Here is a 19939-nt window from a genome sequence, read left to right as displayed (position 1 = left end):
TTGACTAAATTCCTGGATCTGACTTGGCTTCTGTCTTTTAAATGATTAAATTTTAATGATTAAATCCCAATAAGATATAAAGAAAGTAGGATATAGCCCTTTTATGTAGCCTACCTATTTCTGCTTCCTTTTTTTAAAACGAAAATGTGTGTTTTCTGCGTATTTTGTCCTTATGCATGAAGCCTGTTCAAGACTTTAAATTCTTTTAAAATTATGATGTTGGTTTTTCGGATTACCCAAAGTCCTATAGATACAATAATGTTGCCGATATCAAATCATTTTATAGCACACGGGTTTCAAAGCATAGTAAATTCTCCATACATATTCTAATATAAGGTATGTGAAATTTAGCATAAAAAAACTATATATATAAAGTTCAATGAGAGCAGTGTACAAACATTAGTCATGCAAAATAGGCAATATAGTCTCCTCTGTGCTTTACTCGATGAAATCATTCTAGATCTGCTTCCAGGCATTAAAGCACTTTCCGTCGCACGAAGGAGAGCGGAGAAAAAACTCTATCCATCATGATTTAAGCTCTGCCCCCCGCTAAACCGCAGTCTTCTTCTGTTCGTGAGAAGGCGAGTGGACTTGTGTGTCCACAGCAACTTCCTTTTATATGCAAATGAAAAGCTGTTTGACAGGTCTGTGACGTTAGGAGACCCGGAAGAGCGTTGCAAGGAGAAAATACTCTCGTTTAATAAAATCCAGACTGATTTCTTTTGCACATTTAAACAGGACACACACCCGGAAAATAACAGTTACCCTCGGTCGGGACTTCTTCCGACCTCGTATAGGAGGATGTCTGCGTCAGCGGTATTCATCCTGGACTTGAAAGGAAAGGTGAGTTGTATGGCTGGTCAGAGCATTGACTTTACTACCTGTATGAGCCGATAAGGGCTTGCATCAACAGGTGACTTTTGGGGAAGCGTCAATGGAAATTGAAGGAGAATAGTTTCCTTGAAAAAGACATCATGCATATTTGATAAATATCGAGTTCATGTTCGTAACTTCAGAGGTCAATTCCCCTTACTTCCCTTACCTAAAAAAACGTGTCAAAGTGTGCGTTTCTGTTAGAAATGAGGACAATTTAATTTTACGTCAAAGTGTTATAATTTAAAGTGATTGCATACTTGTCGTTCTGAAAGCTCAAATTATCATATTTAAATTTAGGAACCACAGATATATCTGTTTGCACTTGGGCGCGTTTCTAAGATTTGATATGTTGGTAAGAGAAAGGCGTTTTTATGAGAAATTGAATAGACAATATGTATCTTCTTTGCAAAACGGGAAGTATCGCGATCTGTAAACTCCTGATTGCTGAAGTGGGGATTTAATAACGAAGTCGAGCGCAGGGAAGAGTGTGTTTTTCTGTTCCAGCCCGAGGGAAAATAACACGTTACAAAAAAAACAGGAGCTCACCTGTTGGCCGTGTAACGCTGGAAATACAGTCATAAACACTCTGAAATGCTGCACCAACCGCTATACTGTGTGCTGTGTGTTTGCTGCAATTGTTTCAAACAATAGGGAATTTCCTAGTCTTGAAATCATAAATTATTATCTTCCGCCATCTGCTATCTCTTCATACCTTTCTTTTATCAGCATATGAAACACCGATAACCAGAACCAACGCTACCAGTCACTCTCCCAACTGCATGATATAACTTAAGGCGTACTGTAGTGCAAGGAATGTCAGATCTAGAAAGCGACTCGTTGGTAAATATGTACGTGTGTATTTGTCTTTGATGGTACAGTACTGTATATTGGTCCAATGTCAAACTGTTATCTGCAGAGCTTGCATGTCTGTATAACTTTCTCTCTGCAGTGGTACGTTACGATTTGCTGTCTACCTTATTAGTTTGAAAAATGCATGCCTGTTGCTTATATCTTTATGTAGTGTGCTCCGTATTGTTCTACCTATAAACTTGAGGACCACTATACTGTACATACAGTACAGTAAAATGCTTACTTACCCTGGATCTTCCCCATTGCTGTAGACCTCAGGTTAAATCATGATTAAAATCACTGAACCAGTTCCTGTCCTTTTTGTTTTCTGTAGCTTTCTTCATCCTAACCGGTTGGTGAACAGGTGGATTAAAGACTTTGAGTCTATTGTAAGCCAATACATTAACACTTATTCCTAATTTGATGTGAAAATTCTATTAAAATTTTAATGTTTTCATTTACAAAGATCAAAGCTGTGTTTCTTCTCTGAGAGCTATATATATCTAGTTGCATTTGTCTGAAGTTCTATGTATCTGAAACTTAAATTATATGTTTTAATTACAGACGTGATTAGAATAGTTAGGTTAGTAATATAAATTCACACTGGCATTAAATTTTAATAAGTAATCAAAAACTGTAGATCCCACTCAGGATAACACATTTCTAAAGTTTTACTTTAAAAAATAATGAGAAATAATCAATTTATTATTTTACAAATAGTAATTGATTATCTATTTGCTGATCAATTATCTATGGGGTTTTTTTTAATTTGTAATGACACTTCTTGTTTTTAGTAGTAAAATGTAAATTTATCGTAGAAGTACTCAAGAATTAGGAACAACAGAAGCAGAAATGACAAGCAGAAAAAAGGTCAGGGGTAGTGATACAGTACCGCGGTGTTTGGATGCTTGTTTTTAAATTAAGATGTTTATGCTATATTTTAAAAAATACTTGTAAATAATTTTGTATGGCACAGTGGAGCAGTGGTTAGCATTGCTGCCTCTTAGCCCTCAGCCCTTAGTTTAATTCTGTACCTGGGGTGCTGTCTGTGTGGAGTTTGCATGTTTTCCCCATGTTCTCGTGGTTTTCCTCTAGGTGCTCTGGTTTCCTTCCACAGTTCAAAAACATACTGGTATGTTAATTGGCTTCTGGGAAAATTGGCCCTAGGTGTGTGTGTGTGCCCTGCAATGGACTGGTGTCCCATCCAGGGTGTACCCCACCTTGAGTCTGTTGCTTGCTGGGATAGGCTCTGTCTCCCTTGCGGCTCTGAGTCACACCTGTGAGGGTGTGTGGGCAGTATTGTATCATTGTGTAATTGTCCAGTAATCACATTGTGGTTGCATTGGCTTACTCTGATTCCTTCCTTTTTCTATTTTCATTGAGTTTTAGATAATTATATGAATTGTATTTCTTTAGATGAACCTGTTCACTCTGGACAGCACCTGAATGGTTCAAAAGACAGTTGAAGTATGGTTATGAATAGTAGGTGGGTAATACTGCACATACAGGTGCTCAAGGGGCCTGGTTTCTAGGCATGAAGTAATCAAAATGTGCAGGACTCAACCATCTGCTGTCCATCACAGGGCTTACCCCAGGGAATTCTGGTCTCCCTTAAACAGCTTGGTGGAGTGGAGCAATTGAGGTAAAGTACATAGCTCATGGTACTGTATGACAGCAGTGCCTACAGCAGGGACTTGAACCCACAATCCACAAGTTATGAGCCCACAGACTTACACACTATGCTATACTGCTCCCTTTAAATATGGGTCCCACATACTAAGAGAGACTCTCTTCCTTCACCTTCTTAATTAGCATTGCTGCCTCTTAGCCCTCAGCCCTTAGTTTAATTCTGTACCTGGGGTGCTGTCTGTGTGGAGTTTGCATGTTTTCCCCATGTTCTCGTGGTTTTCCTCTAGGTGCTCTGGTTTCCTTCCACAGTTCAAAAACATACTGGTATGTTAATTGTTAATTCTTAATAACCTAATCTTTTCACAGCAAGTGCTTCAAAATCTCATTTGAGCCATTTTGCAATATTCTGGTGGTATGCAGGGTGTGTATGGGGGTATCTACTGTATATGAACAGCTGAAGGATCTTTTTTTTTTGTATTCTTATGTTTTTGAGCTGTCCTGGTGTTGTGAGTTAGCAGTACCTTGTGAAGTGGCCACTGCAGGTTTGTGTTTTTTTTAAAAAACAACCTTTAAAACATTGAAGTATGTGATAAGAAAAATAACGAGAGAGGACCAGTACTCACTGAAAACATATTATGCAAATGTAATGATGGAAATTTACCAGATTGTATTTCGCCACGGTTAAGGGTGTTTAATTATCAAATAAAGAATATCTCTGGGGGATAGAACTGTGACAAAAAGCAATAGAAAATAGCAAAAAGGCAATGAAAGTGCTCTTAGCTCAGCAGTATAGAGGTTTTCCCCCAGAATGCCGGTGAGAAATACAAACCACTCTGGAATACGGAAAAAAAGGTGTTGCTCTAAATTAATAATGATCCATTGGAAGTTTTCTATTCTAACTTGAATGCTAATCAGGTATCTTATTACAAAAGGCACCACCATCAGCCACTTATAGGCTCAGGGTAATTTATAAGGAAGTCTCTTTATAATAGAAAGTGTGTACAAGACCAATAATAAAGAAAGAAAGCTGAATGAGGCAGTGATTTTTATTCCATAACAAATACAGTGGTTATGAAAGGAATTATGCTGCCCTTTTGTAAGGTAGCTGGCAAATGCATCCTGAGCTATTGTCTATCAAGCTTTTTAGTTAAATTACATTTTAATTTGTGCCTCACAGCATTTCTAAAGCACAGATACTCTAAACCCATGGCTATCCATGAAGCACTGTCATAGCCTGTAATCTACCATGCTTTGAAAGAAAAGTTTTGTTTTGCCACTGAACAACACAGTTGGGATTTTAATATGTATACTTTTCAGCCAAAGCAGTTGAAAGCAGTGTACAAAATTTGGTATTACTTCCTAAAAGACTGAAAAGATATCCTTAAATGAATCCATTTTCACATTCACCTTGCAGATGAAGTCTTTGAAGGTAACAAAAAAAGGCTCAGCCTTCAAGAACCCTTTTTTTAAAGGTTGACAGATATTTGCTGCCCTACAGCTCAGTATGCTCACTGGATCCTGCTGTATACCTGTCTAGTTATGAATAGATAGCACACACTCTGCCCTGTGAGCAAGCAGGAAGAAAGCAGGGGGAAAAGGCAGCTGAAAATGTATGCTGTAATAAGTAGGTTATCCATGCATACTTCAAGACCAATTGTGTTCTCAATGTATGCTGAGTGATTGTACTAAAAAGGTTTTATACTTCTTTCACTGCTGTGCAAATCACAGAAGTGTTTTTTTTTCTCTTTTGGCTGTGTGAAAGGAAAATGAAGCTTTTCTCAGACCCTTTTGTTTTTGTTCCAAATACATGAAAAAGCGGATATATCCCAAGTTCCCCATTTTTTCTAATCCTTGGTAATACCAGCTTTCACAGTGAGTGACATGACCAGGGTATTGCCCAGTCAATGGAAACCCCCAGGCCTCCATTTGAATCTGCTGTTACCAGTGCTGAGCTGTGCATGATGAATTGAGTTCACGTCAGTCCAGTGATTTTATTATTCAGGTGAGCAAAATGGAAATATGGAAATCCAGTGACCTTCAGGCAAATTAATTTTATTTAATTTATTGGAAAACACTAACTTAATATGTGTCATATAATATAAAATCGCCCTTTTGGGAGTTTCAAGGGAGATCAAATTTATGTGCCACTGTCTTTGTCAGGGCACTTACACGTCTTGTTGTTGTTAACAATTGCTCCATCCCTTTGCTGTGGGCTCTGTTTGTGTTGAAAACAAAGTCCCTGTTTTCAGTGGAACACATTTGGAAGCTACAATGTGGATTCTCTTGCAATTGATAAGGCTTCAGTGATTAATAATCAATAATCAGGGGTGTAGAGTGACTTACGTTGCTGGCTGCATCATTGTTTTTTTCGTTCTTCTATTTCTGTGAGCTTCAGAGTGAATAGATTGACTAATGTTCTGATGGGTATTGCGCCTGACTGCTCTATAATTATTTAATCCAAATTAATTGTAATAAAAAATTCTCTTTATACCTGCTTTGCAGAGTGAAATTGTCTCATGTGGATGTTCTTAGGGTCACATGTGAAGAAACCGTGCTGATGGAATTGTTAGATTTGGTGTGTCTGAGCTTCCATCTCTCTCCTAGGTGCTGATATGTCGGAATTACATGGGGGACATGGACATGAATGAAATTGATCACTTCATGCCCATTCTGATGAAAAAAGAGGAAGATGCAGACATTTCTCCACTGCTGACTCACGGAGCCTCACACTTCTTGTGGATCAAGCACAGCAATCTCTACTGTATCCTTCACTGCCATTTTAAATTTGCTTTATACCCGCTTGACAGACTGGAGTTGTTTCATGACTCATGGTCATGCCCTCTTCTGCAATGAACCTTAACTGCAAAGGTGCCGCAGGCCTCGGTTTTTGTCATCTCTGCTCAGTATCACTTTATTTTGCCACACTGAACTGGTTAACGTAGGAATGACCTTGAAGAAATTTAGGAGTATGGGCATGAAGCACTCAGCAGATTGTGCCCCGAGTGTAATGTCAGGCATACAATATTTCTATTAATTGCATAGCCTATAAAGTATTATTATTACTGATTCCAAATCTCTTCTTTTGTGCTCTTTCTTAACTGGTGAACTAAAGTGGTGGCCATAACCAAGAAAAATGCAAATGCAGCCTTGGTGTTTGCCTTCCTGTATAAAATAGTTGAGGTGAGTACGATACTGAATTTGTGAGCTGTACTGACCTCTGCAGGTGACATTGCAAATTTGACATCTTGTAAGACCTAAAATTATCCTTCACTCCGCATTATGCTGTTCCATTAAAACTGCTTTCCATTCCTCTTTCTTGACCAGCATCTTTTATACCCTGACTGTATTTTGTTTTCTACAGTAACTAAAAGACCCCTTTAGGGGCTGCTTGTGGTATGTTGATTATTACTCTCTTGGTCTGTTTTGGGTTCTTGTGTAGGTGTTCAAGGAGTATTTTAAGGAGCTTGAAGAGGAGAGTATCCGTGATAATTTTGTCACTGTGTACGAGCTAATGGATGAGGTGATGGATTTCGGGTTCCCTCAAACGACAGACAGCAAGATCCTTCAGGAGTAAGTGCTGATCCCTTTATTAAGTAGCATTGAAAAGAATTGATAGCTGCCATTAATGGTACTGCAGTTGACATATTCTTTGTGATATTAACTTTTGACTCTACCAGAGCAAATCAGGTGGGAGAGGAACTGTAATAACAAGGTGTTTCTGCTTAATAGACTACAGGATTTTATTTTTTTATTGGCATTTATGTCTTTAGGTACTGTCAACTCATTTCTTTAGCATTCGTCAGACACTGTGTATGTACTGTACAAGTACAGTATGTATACATTTTATACATAATTATTCACAGTCATACATGGATATGAATAGTATGTCGTAGTATCATGCACAGGATTCTTATTTGACTGTGCCATTGATTTGAAAGTTTCAGCAAAGATTTAAAGTATCTTCAATTGTGGTCTCCTTTTTGGAGACTTTTATACTTGGTTGTTGTTTTTTTGTTTTTGCTGTGATATTTTTACGTCTCATACAATAACATTATTTTGTAAAAATGTTGGAGAATTTTTTCAGTGAAGGAGTTTTAGCAAAGCAGGATCGATGGATGTATTGATTGAAAAATTCATTTGTGGAAATGGTGAGTTTCTGTCTGTCATACTAAAACTGACATTTGTAACAAAGAAGAGAGTAGAGACCTAATGTTTCAAGTGCATTCTCCATTTTACTTCTTGGTCATACCCCCTTCTTCTACAATTATTTTAATTGTAAACCCAGCAGAACTGGTATCGCCTCTGGTTTGTCGACCTGACTTTATCAAGTAATTGGTCAATAGAATCTTCTGTAGCACAGTCAAGCTAAATCAATATCACTTCTAGGAAAAATCTATGTCATTGTAGATCCATTCACAGCAAGGAGATTTGCACATAGGACTGATGGAAAGGAAAATAAAAAACAAAATCGATTAGTTTTCAGTTACCATACTTAGCCCTTTTCCTTTTTTTTTACCATAAAAAAATCTGCATCACAGAATTTGTAATGTTATTCAAAAGGCTGAGTGAGTCTACAAATGTTTTTTTAATATCTTCAGTTTTAGAGGCATAGAAAGATTTCCTTTCTGGAAATCTGAGGGTAGCATTGATCGATAGTAATAATTGGAAGAATAAAAGCTAAGATTTTGTGGGCGTTTGTCAGCGAATAGAAGATTCTCGTGTGTTAATAAAGAGGGACGGCTCTCTGGCTCAGTCTGGCTTCAGTAGATGATTAGTGGAAGTCCCTGTGTGAGTGAGACAAAGCCTCTGTCAGCTGTCCACATGGAAGAACCAGACACGGCCTCTCAAGAGAGTCTCCACACTCATCTTCACCCCATCTTTTTTCTAAAGAGTGGTGCAAAATCTATGCCATTGGCGGTCTCCCCTTCGGCCACCATTCAACAAGGGAGTGAACTGGCTCTTATGAGCTATTTCTATCATCACTGCCCAAGCCAGGCCTGCAGATGGCTCTTTGAAAGAGCTGATAGTTATTCTGATGCTAATATGACTGTTTGCGTCTGATGCTCCTAGCCCCGCTATTCACATTAAGGCATTCATTAGCATTTATTACAGGCATGGAAATACGAACGTTTGTTCCCATTTTTTATTTCCTTTCTTCTTTTTTGTTTAACCCAAGAGAACAAACGTGTTAAACACGGTCAGGTGATACATGTTAAGATCCATGCACTGGAATATTCATTTGTGTTGTGCTTTAGGGTGTACAATACAACAAATGCGTATCCCAGCAACTGTCAGGTGCAAACAGTGCCGAGGCACTTCAATTTTCTATGTCTCACTCATCCTCATTCAAGCAAGGTGATATTAGCAATTGTGAAGAGAACACTGAAATCAGCAGGCTGTTGCTGAACTCTTTTTGGCTACTTTTTTATGACAGTTCTACCCATGAGGCATGATCTTTAGACATTCTGAAACATCTGGTCTACTCACTAGGGGAGACACTCCGTAAAGAATGCCAAAAAACGGAATTCAGCAGGAATTGTTCATAAATCTGAGAGGGATAAGCTTAAATGGGTATTAAGAGAAGAAATGATAGCCAGGCTTGGAATGAAAGTCTTCTGTTTTTGGAGGGAGACCATTATTATTTCTCTTTAAAATAATGACAGTGGCAACATTAACTTAGAGTGGAAGGAGACTCTGAACGATTTGGGATTAAGCAGGGTATAGAGGTGATCAATTCAGAAATTTACTAAATAGGTAATGGGAGTCGGGGTGTTGTTCAACTCTTTGGTAGTCATTTACATCCATTTTCAATGCAGTTCTAAGCATGACATTAGCCAGTATACTTGAATAAGACCTAGAGCCACCCCAAGGTGACAGCTTGTTCATGTACAGTAACTGTTAAGAGATGTTACTCTTTACCGTTACTGCCTTGGAATGTAGTTAGTCACGAGCACTACCCTTACATGATGCAGTCTAAATAGGGTTTCCTCTGCAGGACGGTTCTTCTCTGTACAGACTCTGCTATGGTGTTGTCAAGCTGTCTCTAGTGGATTATAATATAGATAGGTAACCGCAATCTTAAACTGAAGACATAGAACTAATTTGGTTTTAGACCCTCTGCATTATAGAGCTTTTAAAAAGAATGATTCCTACACTTTTTATTAAATAATACTGTATCTGTGAAAACATCTGGCATCCCGTCCAGAGTGTATCCCACCTTGCGCCTGTTGCTTGCCGGGATAGGCTCTGGCTTCCCAGCAACCCTGAACTGGAGAAAGCAGTTAGAAAATGGATGGATGTCTGTGGAAAAGTTATTTTTGTTTGCCTGTTTATTGCTGTATTTTGATAGATTGCACCCATTAAACGCTTACACTTTACAGGAAATAGGAAGTGTATTTCGCTGTAGAGCTGCATAACATACTATGTTATGCTATAAACCTGAAGAATCAGACTATAAATTTGGTGCTGTTTCTTGGAGAGGGCTATTGTTTTTTAGTCTCCTATGTGACCTGTCTTTTCTCTGCAGGTACATTACACAGCAGGGCCACAAGCTGGAGGTGGGTGCACCAAGGCCCCCGGCAACAGTAACCAATGCTGTCTCTTGGAGGTCAGAGGGGATTAAATATAGGAAGAATGAAGTTTTCATTGATGTTATCGAGTCTGTCAATTTGCTGGTAAGAGAAATTCAGTAGCACTGGGCCGAAGTTTTCTGTTGTAAGTTTGAGGCTTTCTAATTGAGAATTCCCAAATATACTTTATATAATTGTTGGGTACACAAATATGACTTGGTGTCAGACAAAGTGAATGACAAATGGAGAAGGAATAAATGTAATGTGAACTTTGTTTTGATTTTTATACTGAGAAACATCCAGAGCTCATTTACCCACTTCCTTGAATTCACTGGCTGAGGAAATGATTGCAAATTTCCTGTGTACTGCAGTTAAGACAGGACCTCAATCAGCCTCACACCCCCACGCCAATGTGGGTCACTGTGCACAAGTTGGACTTCACAGGGTGGAGCTCAGTCATGGTCATCGGTACTCAGCACAACAAAGCTCATTCCTGAGATAGCTCCTAACAGGAAACGTTACTTAACCTACATTTCCACTCTTGTTTTTATTTCACAGCTTTCTGCACTCTCATTTTCTTCTGTTTCTCCGTGCCTCTCTTTCTATCCCTACAACTCCCGGTATTTTTCTTCTTCTTTCTTGTCTTCTTTTTCTGTCATTGTTTACTGTGCTCTTTCTTGTCCAGCTCTCTCATACCCTCCTGTGCTTGTCCTCTTGATCTTCTTCTCTGCATACTTTGACCTGTCTCCCCCTGAAACTCACTTCCCATTTTGTATGTCTGTATGTCTCTGGCAGGTGAGTGCGAATGGTAGTGTGCTGCGCAGTGAGATCGTGGGCAGCGTCAAGCTGAAGGTGGTTTTATCTGGAATGCCAGAACTGCGTCTTGGCCTCAATGACAAAGTGCTCTTCGAAATCACGGGAAGTAAGTTAGAATCCGAAGAAGCAAAGTTGCCTAAAAACACACCTTACTTTCCTAATTCTGTAATATTTTTTTTGTATTGTCCACATAATCCAATATTTTTTTTGAGAATTCTTGTAGGTGTCAAAACTTCATCCTAAATCTCACAAAAAAACTGAATTTTGCTCAAATGAGGTGGCTAGAAGTGACCTTGCAGATGCAAGAATTTGACTTATTCTAGAGAAGCAGTTAGCCAGCCAGGCTGATTAGCCAGCGTCTAATGTTGACCTACGTGAAAGGAAAAGAAATGGATAATATAAAAAACCACCTTGTTTTTTTCAGAACCATTGCAGGCTTTGCAATTTTTCCTTTCAAAACAAAAGTATTTTGACAGACATTAGCAAAGTAAAATCATTGTAAGAGTGATGAAGACAGAACACATAACCTTTGTTACTGAGCTATGCCTGTTTTGGAATTAGTAACTAGCAAGGCACAACTAAAAAGCAAGGCACACGCTATCTTACTAGGATTTCCTGTGTCATAATCAGTAATGATTTGAGAGATTGTATCATAGTTTTATTATGGTGCTTACAAGAAAGAGCTTTTCCTGGCTAGATCTAAAGACAGCCCAGATACTCTGAAGACAATGGCCCGCAGTGTTGGAGTAGCTGTGTCTCAGTATGCAGATGGCCATGAGTTGGAGATGATGTGTTTACAATGAGAACACCGAAGAGGAAGAGAGGGGTAGCGCCCATCTGGGCCGGGACTCGAGAAAGAAGTGAGGGGGAAAAGATGAAAGGGCAATCCACTCCACTTCCACAGAGGCCCCTGAAAGTCAAAAGACAAATGAGAGAATTACTGGATGAAGAGGCTAAACCAAGAAAAATTATTTAAAAAAAAAATCAGATGCACATCAACACACATCCTGCCCCAGTCTCTGTACCCAAGGCTTTGTGAACTGAACCTTCCCTGTCCTGCCCACTAGAAAATGGGAAGACCAATGCTTAATTAAAACATGAAATACATCAAGAAAGTAATCTGCTGATAACAGTAGCATTTATTCACATAGCTCCAATTGATTCAGTTGTAACCCATCATACTGCTTTTTTTTCTCCAGTGATTTTAATTAGTGTTGCAGATTTTGCCACTTTTTGTGCTACAGTTGACATTTGGAATCCAGGATTAAACTGGGCAGGGTCACAGGTCAGCAGCCATGTGTGATTCCAGTTGCTGTATCCAAGTCTGTCCCCAAGGGGGCAGGATACATCTAAAAACCACAGCCTAGGGCACGACACATTCGTTTTAGTTTGGTTGTGAAAAATGAAATACACCCAAGAGTACAATCATATGTTGTGCTTTCATCCTTGTACTTGATGGACACAATTTTTCTTTAGTACACTAATCAAGCAAACCAAACAAAAACACGAATGAGAACAAGGTCTGCAGTGACCTGTTTCAAAATACGTGAAGAAACGTAAGGTTTAAAATGCTACAGCAGTGATTTTGCCTAAGGTAAACTTTAGAAGGGATTTTATTGAATAAAGGTATAATAAAGAAAGGTAGGAGTTTGTTCAAAGGCACTCTAGCATGAGCTTAATAAACAGCCCAGTTAAGTTCTGTAGTACAGAAGAGGAGGTAAGTCTCAGAAGACTGGAGAAAGGAGTTCTTTTAGAGGTTGCATGTGCCTGCTGGCCACAGGTCCAAACATGTAGGAACAGATCATTCAGGGGACCCTGGGGATCTCAATATGGAACAAAGACTTAAAAATTAAAAGGGCTTCTTCCTTCTCTGGTGAGCCAGGCACTTGTCCAACCTTTCTGTACATATATGTTATTGCTTCTCTTTGTATTCTGAGTATAAAAGTAGAGTCCTCAGGTGTTCCTGCTGGGATTATGGCTGCATGGTAGGCCTCTGATCTCCACAGACTCAGCACTGAGTCGGAGCCGTCAGCAGCAGACATCAAGAACCTAGACCTGCTTTTAATCTTCATTAAAATGTCACCGATACCAAATCATGCTTCAGAGCACAACTTTAAATGGATGCGTTTTTACATTCAGACCTGGCAGTATTCCCTGTGCATAAAATAGATTAAAAGTGAATTGAACTCTCTTCCAATATATAATTGTCTCTTTAAAGGAGGATTTTATTTCATAAGGTACCGTAATGAAGTTAAACGTTTCACTCGTGTCAATATTAACTCAAGTATTATCTTCACATCATATACAGTAGTACTAGGTTTTGCCTGTCTAAATGAAAGTTGTTTAAACTGGCATATTTATTTGTCCAATATACTTTAGCAGTAAGGACGATTTATTTAAATAATCTCTTCGACTTTCAGAAACATAAGAATGTTTGTTTAAATTTAAGTAAAACACAGCAGTAAAAGAATACATGTTTTCCAGCACTTGGTTTATTGTTTTATTGTATGTCATACATTGCCTGTAGCCTATATACAGTACAATCAACACTTTTTTATTGTCTCAGATGTCTCTCTGACATTGTACAGGAGAGCTTGTGTTTTCAAACAAGGCTGCAAGAACTGTTTTCCTGTTTGTGTTTTTCCCAGGGGATAAGAGCAAGACAGTGGAGCTGGAGGATGTGAAGTTCCATCAGTGTGTGCGACTTTCTCGCTTTGAAAATGACCGCACCATCTCCTTCATCCCACCAGATGGGGAGTGTGAACTGATGGCTTACCGCCTTCATACCCCTGTTAGTATCACAACAGCTCACTGACACTGGAAATGCAAGACATTTCCTACAACTGATATGTACTATTGGGGCATTAGGGTGACAAATCCTGATAGCATCCCTGCCCTTAGAGTTAGCAGTTATAGTGGTGCAGTTAGTTTTCAGCAGAATTTCAGCACACATGGCACTATAAAGATACAGTATAAGCCTTGCAAATGACCATCTGCATGAGGCAAAGCTACTACATAGTTGTTTTTGTGTTTGGCGGTTTGCTACACAGTTTTATAACTTGTGTCAAGATTGCCCATTTCAATATGCTCTGTTTGTTATCATATGGAAGAAAAATCTGACTTGTTAAACCAGATTGACTCAGTCGGTGTTTAGCCTTTGTGACATTTAAATATTCTTTTTCCCTTTAGAATGCTTGTTTTTGTATGTATGTAAGTATGGTGCAAGAGTGTCTGATGAATTTGCTGCCTGTTCAACCCTGTAGCCTGACATTCCTTGAAAATAAGGAATAAACATGAATCCCGGATCCTGTCAAGATAATAATCCCAGAAAGGTGGGGGCTCAGCCATTTATGTCTGTGTCTGGCTTCATTGTCTCACTGATCCACTGAAAATGTGCCATGTTCTTGGCCTCTCTGTCCCAGGTTAAGCCCCTCATTTGGATTGAATCCGTGATAGAAAAGTACTCCCACAGCCGGGTGGAGATCATGGTCAAGGTATGGTCTTTTCTGTGCAGCTCTCTGGCTAAGTGTGTCCATAGTGAGTTGTCTGTGTCAGGTGCCTGCCTTTAGTTGATATAAATACCTACTCTATCTCGCCTGACTTCAGAACAAATATCAATCTGCTACTGAACAGATTCTAGTACAGTATTCTCAAGGGTTCCTATTTATATGAGTTAATTCATATTTGTTGTATATCTCCTTGGTTTACGATTTCTAACCTACTGGTCTAAAATATTGTCATTATTTCTTTTTTCCTGTGTGGGATAATGTAGAATGGAGTTATCTTAAATGAAACACAAGTAGATGTACAGGTCTCTCGGGACAAATGCTTACTTTCCATTTTGAATCGTTAACCAGTAATCTGACCTCCAAAGGAATCAAGGCAAGCTTTCCATCAAGTGTTCCTCTCACTAATTAAGGTGTTATCCGACCAGCTTTTTCTCTGAATAGCTTTGTTCTTCTTAATTACCTATGTCATGTGTCCTGCTGTGTGCCTTGTGTCTTTGTGCACCCCAGGCCCGGAGTCAGTTCAAGCAACGATCCACAGCCAATAATGTGGCTATCATGGTACCAGTGCCCAGCGATGCAGACTCCCCAAAGTTCAAGACCAGCACAGGCAGTGCCAAGTGGGTCCCAGAGAAAAATATGGTGGTTTGGACAATCAAATCCTTCCCTGTAAGTAGAAAACCTCTGAGACCTCTAACATGTCCTCATTTTCACACCTTTCACTCTCACATCGAGGAGACTACTCACTGAACCATTTTTTTTACTGTATTTCAATCTTCTCAGACGAAAAAGAAGTCCACTAAAATCTGAATCTATAAAGAATTGCCCATCTTTGATTACTGTTGTGAATTCCATTCCTCTTACAGCCCCTAGATAACTTACTCATGCATTGCTCTTGCAAAAAGTTGGACAAAAAGTTGCAATGATGCATTATTCTAAACTCTTGGAGATAATGTACATTTTTTTACATTTTCATCTTGAACCATACTCTTTCTGATTTCAGGAACTCATTTTCTACATACTAACATCCTATTGAGGAGCACAGTTTGCACAGTAACTCCACAAATTATGTTAGTTCTTCTTTTAGTACAACCTCTTATGATTGGAGTGGTATTAAAAACAGGACAGTTTCACTCTGCAGTACACCATAGCTGACAGCAGAGAGAGGCTGTTTTTGTGCTCTAAAATACCTTAGTTTTTCTTGATTTGGTTTCAGTGGAGTGGGACATATTCCTCCTTTAAAATATTCCACCTTTGAAATACTCTCAGGTGTTTTAAAAAATCCCAGGTGTTACGTAACACAAGAGAAACCTGTTGAAGACCTGTGAGAAAAGGTTCCTGTATTCTCAACCCACACATTGTTGTCTGTATCAATTGCCAATGCAGGAAATTCACTTTTTGATCATCTCAATCAGAATTTTTGGAGTACATACAGTATTATAAAGTATTCTTTCCTGATTATTTCATTAATATGATCAGCTTATTCATCAAAACAGCGTCACTGAGTGCATTTGAGGTCAAGTGGCATATGATGTAGCCCCATACTGTATATGTATATTATTGAGGAATTTAAGTTTATACTTGTTTTCAAATGCTCATAGAACATTTTTTAGATTCTTTATTGTAAGCAATAACTCCCTCCCTTCAAAAAACCTCTAGCCCTGATCTGATCGGCAGTCAGGCAGTCTGACATGGGTACTTATTCTGTTCCCCTGGCTGGCAGGGTGGGAAGGAGTACCTCATGCGAGCTCACTTCGGTTTGCCCAGTGTGGAAAGTGAAGAACTGGAGGGAAAACCACCCATTACTGTCACCTTCGAGATCCCCTACTTCACTGTGTCCGGGATCCAGGTGAGATGCTGAGCTCAGGATTGTTGGCTTATTGAGACTGAATTCAGACAATTTCCCTAAAAGCCTTTAACATCTTTTTGAAGTGCAGCAACTGAAATATGTAAGTTGAGCGTACCAGACCCTTTCATTACAGAAATTTGTGATTTTACAGTTTGTGCCCCAAGTGGCATTTAGTTAATTGGTATGTTGTCTAATAATGGCAAAGAGAGAGCCTATAGGATTGTTAACTATGCTGTTGCTCAAAATGAAACTGGGCTTCCAATGGTAAAATGGTATAGTAAATTGTTGATGTGTTTTCAAGTTCTCTTTCGGTCTCCATAATGACATATGAGAGATGGGAATGCAAATCTCAGGGTCAATAACTCACAGAGGCACACAATCCTGGATGTAACAGCTCATCTGCCAGTACAAGTCTGTATGTCGTTACACGTAGATGGGAATGTGCCCTACTGTATGTCTGACATTCTGATTCCCATTGGAACGTCTCAGAAGGGGACTATTGGGATGTCTGAGACATCTAAACATGTTTGCAGCAACTTGTTCATATGTTTCAGCTTGAAGCACATACAGCACATGATCACGCTCATCAGTGATTCATTATTTATTCCGTGCTGAACAGGGAGGAAAAAAAACATAACGTTTCGGCTCTGGAGGCTCTTTTCTTCTCTTTTCAGCGTGGAATAAACCTTTACTTGTTCCTTTGCAGCCTTCGCACGCTGACACAGCTATGTACTTGAACTGGTGATTAATTATGGTACCACAAAAGCACATAGACGTATAATGAATTTATAGTTTTGCTAGAATTACCTCCTTGAATATTTCTTGGTTATCTATTAGTTCTACACTTGTTCGGCCAAAGGACTTTGTGATATGCCATACTCCAATGCTTTGCTTTCTCACCAGTTTTTATGTGAAAAATATTGAATTACAAATTAATATCTGTGTGCATTTGCCATATTTGCCACCATACAGTTTTTTTTTTCTCTGAAGCAGAATAAATACGATCACTTTTCTGGTGGAAGCATTCTTTGCTTCAGTAGTGATGATTGAAAGAGACTGATCATACAGCTCAGGCTTCAGCAGTCTCAAAGGCACACTTTCAATGGCTGACGAACCACACGGGCTGTTTTATTACCTTGTGAGTAGACAGGGATCACGACCCATATTCTGGCGTTATCTGTGTCTTGCTCAAGCCCATTGAGCTACCCTGGCCCCATGTCAGAACAGTATAGCTGCAGTATTGTGAGTCCTACCATCCCTCACCTTTGTCTGTGCTTGTCTGCAGGTGCGCTACTTGAAGATAATTGAGAAGAGTGGCTATCAGGCCCTGCCCTGGGTACGCTACATCACACAGAGCGGAGGTAAGACTTGAGCTTCTCTGGTCCTCATGGGAAAACCAGGTTCAGAGATTTAGCCTTTTTCTGTGTAATACATAGGACGTTGTCTTTTCACTCACACCATGGGGATGGCCCCATGGTCAACCCCTTAATCGCAGCGAGTCTCCTCGTCACCGACGGGAATTTGCCTCTGCAGTTTTTTATGAAGTGTTCCTTCCCTTTGCTATCTGCAGGAGAAGGTCCACACTTTCCCTATAGATTAATTCTGTGGTATTTACAAATTTGAAAAGAATGGTATGCACCCATTAGAAAACTTTGATCATGGCGTCTTAGCCAACTCTCCCAAAACTAGAGTAAAACTGTTTTCAACACCAAATAAGGACCGTGGAACTAAACGTGAGTTTAATGATGGATAAAAATCCATTTGTAATGTTGGAAGACCATTGTATGGAAAGTGCTACAGTATATATTAATGAATATACTTTTTGAAGGAGTGCAACAATAAGGTTAACAATATAGATCCTTTAATTTTTTTCTTGCATTATCATTTTTTGGCAGATTATCAGCTACGGACAAACTAAGGGGAAAATCTTGTGAGACAAATGAAGAAATATAATGCACCAGCACACTTTTTGTAGCCCACAAATGAAGACAAAACAGAGGAGAGAATAGATCAGACGTTCCCTGATTACAGCCTGGCAGCTACGGTGTTCAAAGTGAAGGCCTCAGCCATGGGACCATGGTGACACTGTGTATTTTTGTTGAAACAATATTTTTTTAAAAAGTTTGTCACCACATTTTAAAGAAAGAAACTAGGAATAATGTGATAAATTGTCAAAATCTTTCAGATTTACATCATTACTGTTAGTCTGGAAAGACACCAAAATGAGGGTAGCTGTCCTATTACAGTATGTTTATACCAGTTGGTTGAGGACAGAACATTTTTCTGCTGTTTTGGTGATTTTCTTCTTTCAAAAATCTTACCTTTAATATGTTTCACAATCTCTATAAAAGAGCAGGTGGAGGTATTTTCACAATGTAATATCAGCTGATGTTATCCTGGCCTTTGGCATTTATAAAAAGGAATTGCAGCCTCATTACCAATAATGTACACACCTTAGAAACCAAGCAAATGATTAACTTAGACTTTGTTCTGTAAATCTTTGTTTTCTGACATTTGAGGGTTTCATTTATAAGTCTCTTGATAGAGCAGAGAATGTGCTTTCGGAATGGAAATCAAAAGGTTTTCTTACTTTCATTACACCAGACACTATTCTGAGTAATAATTGTCTTGAAGCTTATAACAAAGATCAGAATTACAAAGTATTTTCTCACAATGTAAACAGACACAATGTTTTTATTGATTTTTTCCTTTCTTGGTTTCCATACTAATAAGAACCCAATTCTTTTTTGTGTATTCTGACCTTGATTCTGTGCACTTTTTTTTTTTGCTGCCACAAAACCAACATCCAACACACTATAGCAAAGAGTAACTAGACCTGCCTTAGACGTGCGTGGAACTCATGGTTAGTTCAGGAGTTCTGCAACTTTTTTAGACACAGGGTACGTAATGAGGTGACAATGATGAATGATGCCTGTCAGCACTTAAAGCTGCTCAGGACCAGGAGAATGTTCAGAAATATTTCACTGTGGATATGAGACACAAGATTTCCTTATGCACTGGGATCCTTAGCCAAATAAAGGCTTCATGTTTTGGGGTTTTCTCATCCTGGCGTTTTGTCATTTTCTTGCGCTTTTGGTTGATGCGAGTTGTTTTTTCAAGCTTCCCTGTTTGTTTCTGTCCTAAATCTCTCATCTGTTAAAGCTGCTGTGAACTAACCTGTCTGTGGCGAGCCAACGGCAATGACTATAGTAGTCGCAGCTGACTTGCCACTCTGTCTTACTAATAAAATGTGGCACTTTGTCAATGACACATACTTGGAAATGTCTTCTTAGGAGGTGATGGGAAACCATTATTGGTTGTCGAAAGGATTTTTTACTTTAAATATTTCTGGTGGTGAGTCAGTTATTTCTAAAATAACAACAGTAAAGCCCAGATTAATTCCTAGCTGTGAATGCATTGCTTTATTGTTATTTTGCATGTTTATTATTTTATTTAAATTGTTTGCAATGGAGACTTTTCTATTAAGATAAACTAATTTCTGGTCCAAACCTGTACAGTTCTACCGTTTTGAAGTCTACTTAGTATTAAATATTGAGTCAGAACTTTATGGTAAAACACAGGATAACTGCTTTTTGTGTGTGTGTGTTCAATGTATTTTTTATAATGCTCAGACTTGGCAATTTATGCCCCACTAATTTTATACTGTACAGCTCAGTAAATCTGAGGACGTGTCTGTCATTGGCAATCAAGCATCTCAATAAATTAATATTTTTATATCATTACACAAAAGAAAGCGCATGATTCCTCAAAATAGAATTGCAGACAATTTACATAGTTCATTTAAATACTACCCGATTCCTGTATATATTTGAAAAATGAAAAAA

The 19939-nt window shown here is 38.8% G+C and overlaps 1 protein-coding gene across 1 annotated transcript; it reads left to right on the top strand.

The window, feature by feature from the left end:
- Positions 1 to 646: 646 nt before the first annotated feature.
- On the top strand, positions 647 to 19848 carry ap1m3 (adaptor related protein complex 1 subunit mu 3). Its single transcript, XM_088927325.1, has 12 exons — positions 647 to 843; positions 5959 to 6115; positions 6467 to 6534; positions 6794 to 6924; positions 9881 to 10028; positions 10719 to 10845; positions 13388 to 13530; positions 14162 to 14233; positions 14756 to 14914; positions 15969 to 16094; positions 17380 to 17455; positions 17990 to 19848. The coding sequence occupies exons 1-12, from the start codon at positions 802 to 804 to the stop codon at positions 18010 to 18012; spliced, it is 1272 nt and encodes a 423-aa protein (XP_088783451.1). The 5' UTR covers positions 647 to 801; the 3' UTR covers positions 18013 to 19848.
- The last annotated feature ends 91 nt before the right edge of the window (positions 19849 to 19939 follow it).

The sequence above is a fragment of the Atractosteus spatula genome, chromosome 11 (genome assembly GCF_055471065.1).
Source record: "Atractosteus spatula isolate fAtrSpa1 chromosome 11, fAtrSpa1.hap1, whole genome shotgun sequence".
NCBI lineage: Eukaryota > Metazoa > Chordata > Actinopteri > Semionotiformes > Lepisosteidae > Atractosteus > Atractosteus spatula.
This window is presented reverse-complemented; position numbering and strand designations above follow the sequence as displayed.

Excerpts from the sequence above, each read along its gene's own strand:
- ap1m3 (XM_088927325.1), top strand. The coding sequence starts at position 802 with ATGTCTGCGTCAGCGGTATTCATCCTGGACTTGAAAGGAAAG. Across the intron at positions 844-5,958 it reads TCCTGGACTTGAAAGGAAAG|GTGCTGATATGTCGGAATTA; the intron begins GTGAGTTGTATG and ends TCTCTCTCCTAG. Across the intron at positions 14,915-15,968 it reads GGACAATCAAATCCTTCCCT|GGTGGGAAGGAGTACCTCAT; the intron begins GTAAGTAGAAAA and ends CCTGGCTGGCAG.